The sequence below is a fragment of the Atractosteus spatula genome, chromosome 18, assembly GCF_055471065.1.
Source record: "Atractosteus spatula isolate fAtrSpa1 chromosome 18, fAtrSpa1.hap1, whole genome shotgun sequence".
Lineage (NCBI taxonomy): Eukaryota > Metazoa > Chordata > Actinopteri > Semionotiformes > Lepisosteidae > Atractosteus > Atractosteus spatula.
Genome location: NC_142723.1, coordinates 685,185 through 699,218, shown reverse-complemented (window position 1 = coordinate 699,218; position 14,034 = coordinate 685,185). Strand labels below are relative to the sequence as shown.

Sequence of the window (14,034 nt, the reverse complement as noted above, 5' to 3'; positions counted from 1 at the left end):
TTGTCTAACGTACTGTACTTATCCCATGTGCCTCATGACATAACTAATCATTGACATCAGAGTATTGACAGAATGTCTGTCTGTCTTGACATCTCCCCTCTTTTTATCAAAGTGAGCTTTCTGTTGTCCTTCATTTGTTGGGATGTTTGCATCTACAGTAAACTTTACTCTTTTGACATTTTTCTGCAGTTTAATGCAGTTCCAGGGTACGGCCAACATGTTAAATTCAAGCTTGTTAGCGGAAGATCTGGTAATGAAAGCTTGTAGCATGAGAAACGTTACGTTTAAATATAGATTGTGCTGATTATGACAGCTGAGTTATTATTTAGCTGATGTGGTAAAAATGAAGCTAAATTTATCTGATTTCAGCTCTTGTGGTCTAGAAAAACATTGAACATTTTCACATATTTTATCGGTCTCCTGTTTCTGCTGAGCAGGGATGAGAATCTGTCTGGAAGCGACATCACCTCCAAGCTAGAGCCGGCCTTCCTCTCGGGCCTGCGGTGCAGCCAGCCCCATATCCGCGCCAAGTTCTTCGAAGTCTTCGACAGCTCCATGAAGAGGCGAGTCTACGAGCGGCTTCTGTACATCTGCTGCTCGCAGAACTGGGAGGCCATGGGCAGCCACTTCTGGATCAAGCAGTGCATTGAGGTACCGCTCGTTCCGGTTCTGCCCAGGGAGCACTGGAGGGGTTGGCAGCAGCGTGCAGCCATTTCTTGAGGGCATTTTTCCAGGTTTAATTCTTCCTGAGTCTTGTGGTCCTGTCTTCATTTTCCAAGCCCTAAGCAGCTCGTGGCCCTTGTAAAACATTTTCTCTTAGACCTGAACTCGGCACCACAGCTTCCAAGATCTAGTATGACTTTCTTTTCGATGGAAATGGGTTGCTTTCTGTGTGAAAGTTCTGAAGGGTGTCCACACATCGCTTAGTGCTTCCTTGTGCATCTAGATTTAAGTCACAAGTTTTAAACTGTTAGAAGGTAGGGCACGTCTCTACATTATGTACCAAAAACACATTAATTCAGAATCTTTTGAAAGGCAAAAAGATTTTAGGTTTTAATTCAGACTGCCAAAATCTTCATGGTAGAGGTCTTCAAGAGTTGTAATGTTTGCATACTACAGCCACTCTTAACATTTGTCATTTGGTGCACAAGACTGCTGGTTCCCCTTTGCAACATACAGTGACTATACAGGGCTTTGTGCATCAAATATGTTTCACACCAGTTTTTTTTCCCAAACAAAAAAGCAAGTTTCTTCATTTATTTAAATGCGTTTTCTGGCTCTAGGGGAGTCACCCTCTGACTACGCTCCATCTTGAGTCTGCAGCGTAGTGCTACTGCTCATTGAGAAATTTCCCTTCCTCCCCTTTGAAGCTCAGATTCAGTGTTCAGAGTCTTTTCCAGCTGGCGGGCGTGTCAATACTGCTGGGCCATAATGGGTTAAAATCTCCTGGCCTGCAGATAAACAGAAATCCCCTTTTCACAAAAGTGACCCATCACAGATGCACTTCAGGCACCTAGTGTGTAGTCTAGGCACTGAATATTTCAGACTTCATATCTTGTTTGAAGTAAATATGCCTACAGTGGCACTTGGAACTCAATTATCATAAAACACAATGTATCTGCTTCATTGGTACAGCTGAAGGAAGGGTCTGTAGCTCCTGGTTTATTACATGGCTTCAGCCTGCTTTTGCAAGGAGCATCTGATTTGCTTCCCTGAATCTGGCCCTGAGTCTGCACATTTTCTACCTGCCTGCCGTCTGTAATTGATCAGCTCCCAGATGTCCGGTCCTTCGCACACAGCTGCCTTGTCTTCTGTACTGAGAAGTTTACATTAAACAAAAAGGCATTCGTCTTGACCACAATCAAGTGAGCTGCCTGTCGGTTAATAATGAATGCTTTCTGTGTACGGCTTCAGCCTTGGCACTAAGTCTCAGAGGGAGCGCATCTTATCATTAAACAGACAGTTATTGTTTCATTCAGCTCTTTATTAACTTATTAATCTTTTCGTGATAGCGGCCTGGAAGTGAATGTACTCGAGGCAGAGCCTGGCTCACGGGGAGTCATTTTGTAAGCGTGTGAAAACAGTCATATGAGGACACTATTTCCACCCAAACTGGACATGCCCTCTGCTGGCCAGGCGCTTAGCAGAGCACCGCTGTCGAGACTCCCTGTCCAGGGGAGGCAGTGGACAGGCGCCTAAGACGATGGGGCTGAGAATGTGGGAGGTTTATTTCCAGCTTAACGAAACCCCCCAGTCGGCATCAAAGTAAATCAGCTATTTTTACCTTTCTTGCTGAATATACTGATGAGCACTTCCTCATGAGTTGTGTTCAGGGATAACCCTCTCCAAGCTGCATGCTGGTTTACAGGTTTGACTAAAGCAGAAGGCAGTAAGGAAGGTGCTTCCACTGTCGCACATGTTGGCGGATTCTGGGGCTGCGCCGCTACACGCAGGCATGAGGAGTAGTGCGAGCGCACTAATGGGTCGTGATCTTTGCTTCCCCCCACCCTCAGCTGCTCCTGGCCGTGTGCGAGAGAGGGACCACCATCGGCACCAGCTGCCAGGGAGCCATGCTGCCCTCCATCACCAACGTAATCAACCTGGCCGACAGCCACGACCGCGCCGCCTTCGCCATGGTGGCACATGTGAAGCAGGAGCCGCGGGAGAGGGAGAACAGCGAGACCAAGGAGGAGGTGAGGGCCGACAGCGGGGATAGCAGAGGAGGTCCGAGGGGCAGAGCCGTGGCACAGTTCTTTTAAGATCAGATCTCTTAATCGGCCATATACAGTTTCTTGTATTAGGAATTTGTCTTTTCGCATACCCTAGCTTGCTCTCCATGAGAGACACAGACGGGGAGAGAAGCTGGGGGTCAGAGCGCAGGGTCAGCCATTTATATGGCGCCCCTGGAGCAGTTGGGGTTCAGAGCCTTGCTCAGGGGCCCAGCGGAGTAGGATTCCACTGCCGCCTGCGGGGTACGAACCGGGAGCCTTACAGCCACGGGCGCAGATCCTGCAAATGAGCAGCTAAAATTACAGCAGCGCTTCGGTGACGCAGGGCTGATGCGCTCTGTGCTGCTCGCTGCTAAAACTCAGGAACGGTCTCTCCTTTAGTTCTCACTCATTTGAAGATTTTACACCACTTAGCATTTAGAAACCTGACACTGAAGAAAAGCACTAGTTGCTTTGAACGGTAACCGAATCGGTAACCCATGGTAGGAAGTCGGAAGTCGCACTTCTAAGTCTTCCCTCCATTTGGCCCCTTTTACTGTTGTGCATTTTTTAGTGAAGCTTGTTCTAGAGAGTAAACATTCATGCTTGTTCTGTCGGGATTGGCTCAAGTAAATGTCTCCCGTCGTTTACGTGGCGAAGTGTTGGTGCTCGCTCTGCTCCTGCTCGTGTGCCGTTACTGTGCACGGGATCTCGAGTGGAGTCTCGGATGTTTTTGTTTTTATTTTTGTTGTTTGTTTTTGTTGCGCTTCTTGTGCAGAGGAGTGCCCAGCTGTGTGAGCCACAGCAGTTGCCTCTGCATGTGTTCCTCTGTCTTTAAGCATCTCAGGGCACGAATTGCATTTCTGAGATTGATAGCTAATGCTGTAATTATGCTAACCCAATAATGCAAATGAACCGCCTCATCGTTTAAAAGAGATTAACCATTGCAAACGTGGGAGAGGCAAATGTCTGTGCAGTTCCAGGTGCGCATCTCTCTTTTTTATATTTGATTCCTGATTGCTCAATCACCTTTTCCTCCCCTTCTAGGATGTAGAAATTGACATTGAGCTCGCTCCAGGGGACCAGACCAGCACTCCCAAAACGAAGGAGCAGGCAGAACGAGATGCGGGGAACCAGCTCCACATGTTGACCAACAGGCACGACAAGTTTCTGGACTCGCTGCGGGAGGTCAAGGTCAGCAGCCGCACATCTGTCTGGTTCTTTTAAGAAGCTCCACAAAGCTGGAGGATACCATGGGGTGGAGCACTGTGTTAGGGGACTGTATAAGACTCTTTTGGGATATGCAGGACAACGCTGTAGAAACCAGCATGCCCGTTTAAAGATTATGCTAATCCGCTGGAACACACACCTCTCCCTGGAAGGTGGCATTAACACTTCTGTAGGGCCAGCGCAGTCCACTGTCACAGCTGGGGATAGACCTTCCTGCCCAGCTGAGCCTCTCCCCACCCCTGAAACAAAGCTCTCTGCAGTCATGTAGCCTGTTTGAATGTTTATTTCTGCTGAGAGTCTAGCTCCTAAGGGCCAGTGGTGCGTTGTGACCTATGTGTCTTTTCAAACAAATCTTCCTCTTTCCATCCCTCCCTGTGCCAGACGGGAGCTCTGCTGAATGCCCTGGTTCAGTTGTGCCACATCTCCACCCCTCTGGCGGAGAAGACCTGGATCCAGCTCTTTCCTCGGCTCTGGAAGATCCTGTCCGACCGGCAGCAGCACGTGAGTACCGCCGGGCTGCGGCAGCGGCTGGATCTGGGTGTTGGGCAGCAGAGTCAGCCCCTTGTGCAAGAGAATTCTCCGGACATCCCGGTCCGGAAAGGGGATCTGTCCTCATTCCGATCTGCTGGCCCGGGATCAGTCAGGACAAAGCTACAAGACGGGATTGCAAGGAGCCTGGTGGTGCAGTTTTTCAAGCCCTTTCCTTTTTTAATTTCCTGTTGCCTTGGATGGTAGGTGAGCGGTTTCAGGTCCTGTTACCAAACCCTACTTTCAATGTCACATGGTGTTAAGCGGATAAGGAGCAGAGTTTTTGCTTCTGCGTGTTGAGGGTTTGAGGACGGGAAGCACCAGACTGTTATGTTGTCTCAGTTCGGCGTTGCTAAGAAACTGCAGTGGTCAGACTTGCAAAACAACACAGAGCCCAGATTAAATTTAAACTTTGACCCATCGGCCAATTTTGATATTGGAAAAGCTTTTGGCAAACAAAGAGCTGCCGTCAAGAACTGGTTTGTAATTTGCGTTCAGCGGTTGGGTCGAAGTTTTAATTTAATCTGAGCCATAGCTTAAATGGGGCATCGGTTTATTGAGGAGCCACATCCGGAGATGCCTTTCTGTTTTCTGATTTTTTTTTCTTGTAAGTGGAGGAATAAAAAGCTGTGTCGAAAAAGTAGGTCACACATTTAAGCAAATCAGATTCTTTACTCTCCGGTGAGGCTAGTTCTAGGCTTTTCGGGGAAGTTATTCAACCTGTTTCAAAGATGACAAAGGAGACGGAGAATGAGCACTGCGGTGGCCCTGTCGATTCAGTGAGCTCACAGCCGCCTGTGTGGAGAGAGGCCACTTCCGAGAGAACACTGAACTGGAAAACAAATCGACCTGCTCTAAAGGGAAATTTATTTCTCCTCGTTTGTTTTGTGTTTTTGCTTCTCATATAAACATTTGCTTTAACGAACAGTTTGAGGGCATTCCTGCTTTCTGAGGATAAGAGGAGCAATTTGCCTATCGCTAAGTTAATTATGGTCCGTATCAGTACACTCCGAAAGCGGAAAGTGAATTCAGTCATGCCAAGTGGAGACAGGAATAAATTAGCTCTGGGCTTTGCTAACAACTCTCATTTTTAAACTGGCTAGCCAGCGTGAGGGTGAACAGCACAGGGTTGCAAGCACGGCTGACTTCCTGTGATGCTGGTGCTGCTTCCCTAATTTCAGCTTTATGCAGCTGGTTTCCTAAATAGTCCTGCGACAACTGAGCAGGGATGAAAAAATCCTTCCTATGTGTTGTTATACTTAACACTGAATGTAAAAATAATGTGTGAATATAAACTTGATTTTTGTGTAAATGTCACCTGGTTCTGCAAATGTTAATTCTTGTTTTTAGGGGACAGGAGTGGGAAGTTTGTCTGTGTTTTTTGGGAACTGATTTTTCTAAGGCTGTCCCTTCAGTAATAGATAAGAGAAAAGTGTTAGTTCAGGCCCCTTTTAAAGGTCTCTGTTCAAACTTGTCAGGCAGATGGCTTAATGTGTTGTGTGATCCTAATGGAGGCATCCTGTCCTGCTCTCAGGCCTTGTCTGGGGAGATCAGCCCTTTCCTGTGCAGCGGCAGTCACCAGGCACAGAGGGACTGCCAGCCCAGTGCTCTCAACTGCTTCGTGGAGGCCATGTCCCATTGTGTGCCCCCCATCCCCATCAGGCCCTGCGTGCTCAAATACCTGGGCAAGACGCACAACCTGTGGCTGCGCTCCACGCTCATGCTGGAGCAGCAGGCCTTCGAGAAGGGGCTCAGCCTGCACATCAAGCCCAAGCAGACCACCGAGTTCTACGAGCAGGAGAGCATCACACCCCCACAGCAGGTGCCAACGCCCCCCCAACCCCCCAACAACAAACTTCCATTATTTTTTCAAAATTCAGCTGAATGGCCTTCGTCCACTTTAAAGCAGTGGTTCAGTTCCCTTGTCTCTGGGTCCTGCGCAGGAGATCCTGGACTCTCTGGCGGAGCTGTACTCCCTGCTGCAGGAGGAGGACATGTGGGCGGGGCTCTGGCAGAAGCGCTGCAAGTTCCCCGAGACCAGCACGGCCATCGCCTACGAGCAGCACGGCTTCTTCGAGCAGGTGAGCCGAGCGAGCGAGGGGGCCAGGGAGCAGGGTGGAGTGTGCACACACAGGGCCTCAACACACACAAAGGGGCCTGGGCAGAAACAGCCGGTCTTCTAGAGTGCAAAGGTTGTATGTTCTTCATCCCAGGACTGACTCCATCTAAAGTATGAAATCCAGGTAGTGTGTCATAGTCAGGTCTGAAGGTAGTGATCGTGGCATGGCGCTGTCCACGTGAGCCTGTCAGTAACCAGGGTGGGGCTGTGTGTTGTCTCGCAGGCTCAGGAGAGCTACGAGAAGGCAATGGAGAAAGCACGCAAGGAGCACGAGAGGAACAACGCTTCTCCTGCCATCTTCCCGGAGTACCAGCTGTGGGAAGACCACTGGGTCCGGTGAGTGCTCTCAACAAAATGCATGACACCAGGTCTCGTTTTAGACCAATTTCTGTATCCTGCAAAGAGGTGCACGAAACTGATAATGTATTAGGACCATATGTATGCAGAGCTCATCCCTGGTAATTGCTCTCCTCCAGCTCTGCAGAAATAATTCAGAGTCCAGATGACATGACGTGCCAGAATAATGCGTTCTGCTGCAGTGACGTGTGTCCTTGTACAGACCTTGCCTCCTCCTCACTTCCTTGCCCTCTTCCTTTCTCTCCTGCCGTCTAGCTGCTCGAAGGAACTGAACCAGTGGGAGGCGCTGACAGAGTACGGCCAGTCCAAGGGCCATACCAACCCCTACCTGGTACTGGAGTGTGCCTGGAGAGTCTCCAACTGGGCGGCCATGAAGGAGGCGCTGGTCCAGGTATAGAGCATGACCGGGCGTGTACCACTGTCCCCAGTCCCCTCCCTCCTCCTGCCTCTGTACTCCCAGTTCTCTGCCCCTGTTAGTCAGCACAGTGATGCAGCTCAAAAGATGGGGGCGATTGCTTTGATATCTCGGAGAATGGGTGTTCCCTTAAAGACTCGAGCAGAATTAATGCAGAGAAAATTGATTCGTGCTGAAAATGCAAAATTTGTATTATAGCCATAATGCTAATGTTTTTTTTTTATTTTTTGCACTAACAATAGCAGTGAAAAAAGCAGAACCTTCTTGTTGAACATTTGTTTGAGCTCACGTGATGCTCAGGCTTGGGAGGGCGAGCTGCCAGCCAACAGGGTCTGGAGCACTGATACAGGACAAGAGCTGCTTCCCATTTAAAACGGCAGGAGGCTGAAGGTCGGGGCCGCTTGTTTTGTGTTCCTGGAGAGTCATTAATCTGTCTTGGAACTCTGGGTTAAGAGCCCTTTTTAAACCAGGGCTGGCCAGCGTCTCAGCACTTAGCTGTGGATGGGAAGAGAGATTAAAGGAGTCAGGGTATGTGTGGGTGGACAGCCAGCGTTGTGAAGGATGCTCTCTCTGTTGTCGGTGCTCCTTCGGCTGGCAGAGATGATGCATTGCAGAGCGCTCTGGCCCTGTCCCCTCCGAGCTCCTCTCGGGCTCCCCATCCTGGCCCTAATGACTTCTCCCGAGTGCTCTGTCCTAGTAGATCAATTAACCTTCCGCTTGCTGTCCCTCCCAAGGCATGGCTCCGGATCCCGCTCCTCCCCCTCCCCTCAGCCCAGTTTTCCCACTCCATATGTTTGATTAATTGAAGTGCAGTTGGGCTCGGCGTCGACCACAGGAGTCATGCTGGCTGCAGTGCTGCGTCTGATACAGGGGCGTGCTGTGCCGGCTCCAGGATTGCGCTCAAATTCATGGCACCACTGGCCTCTCTGCATTTATTTTCTTTTCCAAAAGAAAAAGGCTTTCCTCTGCTCTTTGACTAGAGCCAAGACCAGGACTAAAGATTAAGAAACTGGGGTGACCTATTGATGCCCAAAGCCTGGAAAAAACGGAGTAGACGTACTGGGCTTTGTGGTGACTGGCCAGCTGTTTTGTTCCGTGAGAATTCATGACCTCGTGCAGCTTTGTTCGTATTTGCCTGGATAAGCCAGCGCTCCTTCACCTGGGCGAGTTACAGCGCATGTAATGATACAGGTAGTGTGCAAAAAATGGAAACAATGAGGGACACCAAGTATATTGAAACAAGGAGCTTCTGTACAGGGGCGGCTCATGCATTAGCTAAGCAAATCGCAGCCCCAGCATGCTTAGAGTCATGTATAAAAATGTTAAACAGGCCTGGTTGTCTATGAGTATGGCCCGCATAGCTGCAAGTGGAGTCTTCAGAAATGTAAAAAGAGGGGTGATGGTTGGGCAGGAGCTTCAGTGACCAGAAAATCAACTTGCTGATGTTTCACGAGTGGCGGTGTCTTAAGGGGATTCCGGCATGGAACTGGGACCCAAGGGAAAGGCATCGGGGGGAAAAAAGGCAGCACTGGGTGGAAGAGCATACTCCAAGATCGGGATGTCTCTGCACCAATTCAAAGTGCACTCGCTCGTCTGTCAGTTTGGGTTTTGACGGGTTTCATCAACAACAGTCTGCTGAGGACTCCACAGAGTGGGATACCATAGGAGGAACTGCTTGTCACACCTGGTACAAAGAACTACCAAGCCGTGGAGAAGTATGATGTGTTCTTGATCCATCTGTCCATAACGAAGGGTGATGAACTACCTAAAGAGCTCTACAGGACCAACTTGGTCTTGTTGGTCCCATAATGTGGGGTGCATTAATTTCCTTAGATGGCAAAGTTAAAGCTAATTGCTCCTGGAATGGTGCCGAGTGATTGTCGTCACCCTGTGCGGCAACAGTTCTTTCCTGCTGAGGTGGAAAATACCTTCATCCACAGAGAACGAGTCGTCGCCCAGTGGTTTGTTGAACACGGCACTGATGTTATCCGTATGTCATGGCCTTCTGCATCACCAGATCTGAACCCTATTGAGTGTTACTAGGAATATTCCATGATGGCGTTTCCCGTCTCCTGGACCTTTCTGTCAGGCATTTGTGGAGAAATGGTGCTGCATCCCTCCTGCAGAATTGCTAACGGCAGTAGACTCTCTCATCCGGCACATACTGGCCGTACTGGCTGCACATGGTGGCCCAACAGCCACATTAAGTGACTTTCCATTGATGTTTCCATTTTTTGTCTGCTACCTGGTACCTAAAGTAAATCCACAATAAAGAAAAGAGATCCTTCAAATGCAGGAGGGAGAAAAAGTCAAACTCCTCCTCTTCTCGTGTTGATTGAGGTAAGCCTTCTTCCTCAGCTGCCTTCCCGGTCCTGTCCTCCTCCTGACCCCCTTGGCTGCTGTTGCTTTTCTGGTTCCCAGCTTTATCGAGGCGTCCAGTTACGACGCTGTCAAGACAGAATAGCTCCTGGATGTAACAGATGTGCCGTTGCTGCTGAGCTGTTGTTCAAGGGGACTCTGTCCTCAGGTGACACTTAATTAAATTGTCCACCGCTGTCGTTCCCCCTTCGCTTACTGTGTCATATTTACGGATCTGTCCTTGAATAATTGCTTAAACATCTGCGTGGGGAGTGATTTATCAGAGACCCGCTGCCTGGCACTGGGGAGCTGTGGTGCAGAGAATGGGAGCGTTGGTTTCAAGGCCTCGGCAGTCTGATACAGGCGGAATTGATCAGGGCTGACAGGCCCGGGGGCGGCCTGCGGTGACTCTCGTTCGCGGCGGAGGCGACAGCGAGGGCGCAGGCGAGACAGCAGGAGGTGCAGTCCTCCTGAAACGAGGTGCTGATAAATTCTGAGAAGAACAGATCCTGGAGTGTAGTCAAGCCCCTACATGTCTTTCCTACACACGGTGGCAAGCTCTTGCAGGCTTAACTCATGTCCACTTTTATGCCTGGCGCCACCAGATACAGTCTTGAGGTCTAAACCATGGTGCCCAGATTTGAACACTCATTTCTAGAGCTTTAATTAGAGCTTCTAGAGTCTTTAATCTTAAGTTTCTATATGTTACTTTTTTTCCATAGAAAACATCAACTATTATGCCCTTTCTGTCTCTAAGCTCTTAAAACTAGATCATGGCTTCATTTATGATGATTCTGCACAAGGGGGGCCCCTTTTGAGAACATGCAGCAGTAAACTGCTAGGGCTTTTAATATATTTTACAAGCCTAAAAGCCCTTTGCTGTTGATTTTGGATTCCCCCCCCTTCATTCTGAATTCTGTTGGTCTGTTTTAGCCAGTTGTACACACTGGTGTACGAATGGACTGTGGGCCAGCTAGTGGACTCTAATAGAGTGCCGTGCTGAGAGGCGAGCTACACTGTGCGGCATGGATAACACGGCAGCGCAGGCTGTGATCACAATGCCAGTTCAGCGGATCACAAGCCCACAGCCTTGGGGTTACTAGCAGGAAGTTAAATCAGATGTGCGGAGAGCTGTTCCAGTTCTCTGTGCCTGATGAGATCTGTTGTGCCCTGCGTTACATTTTCATGGGTGTTTAGTAATGTTATGTAAGCCCCTGGAGCAATTCTTAATTACATCGCATCGCATCTTGAGGAAGGGTTCTAAAATAGAAAATGTTATTAAAATATAACCAATGCTCATTTTTTTTATATGTGCATACTGTTTAGTTGTGCCTTAATGTTTTTCATTAGATAATTCTTCTATATGTCAGAATATTGCGGAGGAGTGAATGAGATCCTAACACAAGGAGGAGTGCAGGTTGCAAACTTGACTCCCCAATGCTTTTGTGATGGTTAATTTTGTTGCACAGGCATGTGAAACCCTGTCTGTAAATGGGTGTAGATCCAGCTCTGTCCTTTAAGGGGGTTTATCAGCCTTTATGTTAATTGTAGATGGTCAAACGGAGCTCCTGTCTCTCTCTGCCAGGTGGAGCTGAGCTGTCCCAAAGAGATGGCCTGGAAGGTGAACATGCACCGCGGCTACCTGGCCATCTGTCATCCCGAGGAGCAGCAGCTCAACTTCATCGAGAGGCTGGTGGAGATGGCCAGCAGCCTGGCCATCCGCGAGTGGAGGAGGCTGCCCCACATCGTCTCACACGTGCACACGCCTCTGCTGCAGGTGAGGGCTTCGTCCGCGCAGACGCACAGGAGCGGTGACGGTGCACCTCCGACTGGGGCACAGACACCGAAACGCTCCGGCATAAGGAACACTCCTATTCGAACATGCTTAGTTACAGGAACAGAGGAATTATGTATGCTGACAGTCCACCGCATACATTTCCTTCACACGGTTCTGTACTGGTTTCAATGGTTTTGTGCAGGTGTTCTTCCTGGGAGTTCATCTTATTATCCAATTTAGAGGGTACATGAGTTTGTGGCAATGACTGTTAATGCTTTTATCGCTTCTATAGTCTCATTCAATTCCAGATACGCTGTTATATTAGGTTGTTTTTTATCAGAAGGAGATAAAATTACGATGTGCTTTTGGGATTATGGTTCAGTGTCACAACACGTGAAACGGCGGCCTGTAACGGTTTCCAGTACAACCTCCAGCGTCTGGAAGTGCTTGGCTGTGAGTTACCTGGAACTGGTGCATCATCTCCCTCTCAGTGCTGGAGCTGAACTGAGAATTGGCAGGAAACTGGAATTCATGCTTTGATTCGGGTGCTTCACCTAAAGCTCGTTTATTCAAAAGGGCCTTTCTGTGTGGCCAACCCATGGAAGTGCTGGCCTGAGTGCTGATTGAGCTTTGTGATCGTCACCGGCTGACTGACAGCACGGTGCACAGCTAGATAAGGGTGGGATTGGTTAGCCAGGGCTCTCTGGGGTCTCAGCGACCCTAGTGACTTGCTGCACACGTAGGCTCGCGGTGTTGTCGGTGAGGGACACTCCCTTACACCAATCAGTGTAGCCCCTCCAGCAGGGGGCGGTCCTGCCTGTGACATATTAAAAGGGGAGTGGCTCAAGGTGGGCGGGGTCTGCGTACACTTCCTCACTTTCCCCCATGTGCTGTTGTGGCGTTGGTAGCAGCGAGCCGAGACCTGAAATCAATCATGCGAGTATAACTAAAAAATAATTGGCAAGTCTACGTTTTAAAAATAAAGTAAGATAAGATAGCTAATCAAATTTTCTTTCCTGGACAGAAAAACAAAGCCGTTGTTTATGCAGTCTGGGTATTCTAATCTGCACAGCCGGTGTGAAATAATTAGCTTAGTTTATTACCTTTAAGAATGTAATATAATGTAAATTTAGATTTAATGTAAATATAAAAATGTTTGTCTAACATGCATGTGTGTTTGTGTGAAAGGTAATTTGCTACACAATTTGCTAGAAGGCTAGGAATCTCTCTACGTGCAGTGACTTAATTCACTTCTCTGCTTTAGCAACAATCTGAGGCATAACGGTGAACAAGGCATTGTTCCTTTCAATAGAAACCTTTTATTAAAATTCTTTGTCAGCACAGGGGACTGAGAGTCTGACAACTGAGCCATCAATGTAACCTGCCTCTGCAGAATAGCGGGCTTCTGACTCGATGTTCACTCCCCGCGTGCTGCACTGCTATCCTCTGTGCCACAGTGCCGCAGGACCACTTTGGCAAAGCACCCGAGAGCTGTTGGTCTTGGTTCGGTTTAAATGCAAGAGACACCCTGGACTCGTGCATAATTATTAGAGAAACATGTATTATAAATGTACTTACGTCCGTGTGCTCTCTACATGCATACATTGCCGTTTTCCAAAATTTACAGTAGAAAGATTTCGGAGATTGGCAGCCCTAGCTACCACCTTCTCAAAACCCTCCTGTTCACATGATCCCATCCCTGCTCAGCTGGACACGGAACGTAGGGTCGTGCTAATGAATAATTATGCACCATATGCAGGGTGTGATTAATTTCAGAGGAAGGAGGACATGAAGCACATCCACCTTGTCTGGATGTGTTCTGTACTGCCATGCAAGCCAGCGCTTCTAGGGATTTACTCTAGAAGCAGGTAATACTTTCATGACCCAGTCGGTAAGCGCGGAGGATGCTAGCTCAGCATGGAAATGTATGATGTGAAAAAGCATTGCCATACTTCGTCATTACCACCTACGTTCTGACACACATTTCCTGCTCAGAGGTTAAGCGATGTCTGCCTAGCCTGAAAGGGAGAATGAGGGACGAAGGGGAGAGATCGGGAGTTCAGCTGGCAAGCGTGAATCGGTCGTGCGTGTTGGGCAAGCTCTAAGAGTCTCAGACTGTCGAGAAGGGTGTCACCTCTGTCAGTGTTGGGACAGGAGAGGCTTGTGGGCACAGAACTGCCTGGAGATAAGGACCCACAGTAAGACCAGGCTTAACCAGGAACATCTGATTTCCTCCCTCTTAACTCTGGAACACTGTAAACGGTATTATCCGTTACTTAAATAATTGCCAACCCTTTGAAGAGTGAATGTATCTCTGATTTTTCTGCTCTGTGTTTTGGTCCTTTGATGACAATATCGATCTCATCACTTGAATGCGAGTTTTGCTTTTGGATAGGTGAAAATGGAGACAGCCCCCTTTTCGGCTGTTAAAGAAATCATATGGGAAGAGTATCTGCACATTAATACTTGACTCGGAAGGCTTTATTTAAGATAGTGCTAAATTACGTTCTAAAGGTTTGGACGTTTTGATTAGCTTAACTGT

The 14,034-nt window shown here is 48.5% G+C and overlaps 1 protein-coding gene across 3 annotated transcripts in view; it reads left to right on the top strand.

The window, feature by feature from the left end:
- trrap (transformation/transcription domain-associated protein) overlaps positions 1–14,034 on the top strand; it is a 101,227-nt gene that overhangs the window by 48,474 nt on the left and 38,719 nt on the right. For all 3 annotated transcript variants that reach the window (XM_088936654.1, XM_088936652.1, XM_088936653.1), the window contains 9 exons: positions 438–651; positions 2,514–2,693; positions 3,756–3,902; positions 4,320–4,439; positions 6,001–6,288; positions 6,410–6,547; positions 6,809–6,921; positions 7,198–7,333; positions 11,301–11,492. In XM_088936654.1, coding sequence (XP_088792780.1) covers positions 438–651; positions 2,514–2,693; positions 3,756–3,902; positions 4,320–4,439; positions 6,001–6,288; positions 6,410–6,547; positions 6,809–6,921; positions 7,198–7,333; positions 11,301–11,492 — 1,528 coding nt within the window. The remainder of the gene's footprint in view (positions 1–437; positions 652–2,513; positions 2,694–3,755; positions 3,903–4,319; positions 4,440–6,000; positions 6,289–6,409; positions 6,548–6,808; positions 6,922–7,197; positions 7,334–11,300; positions 11,493–14,034) is intronic.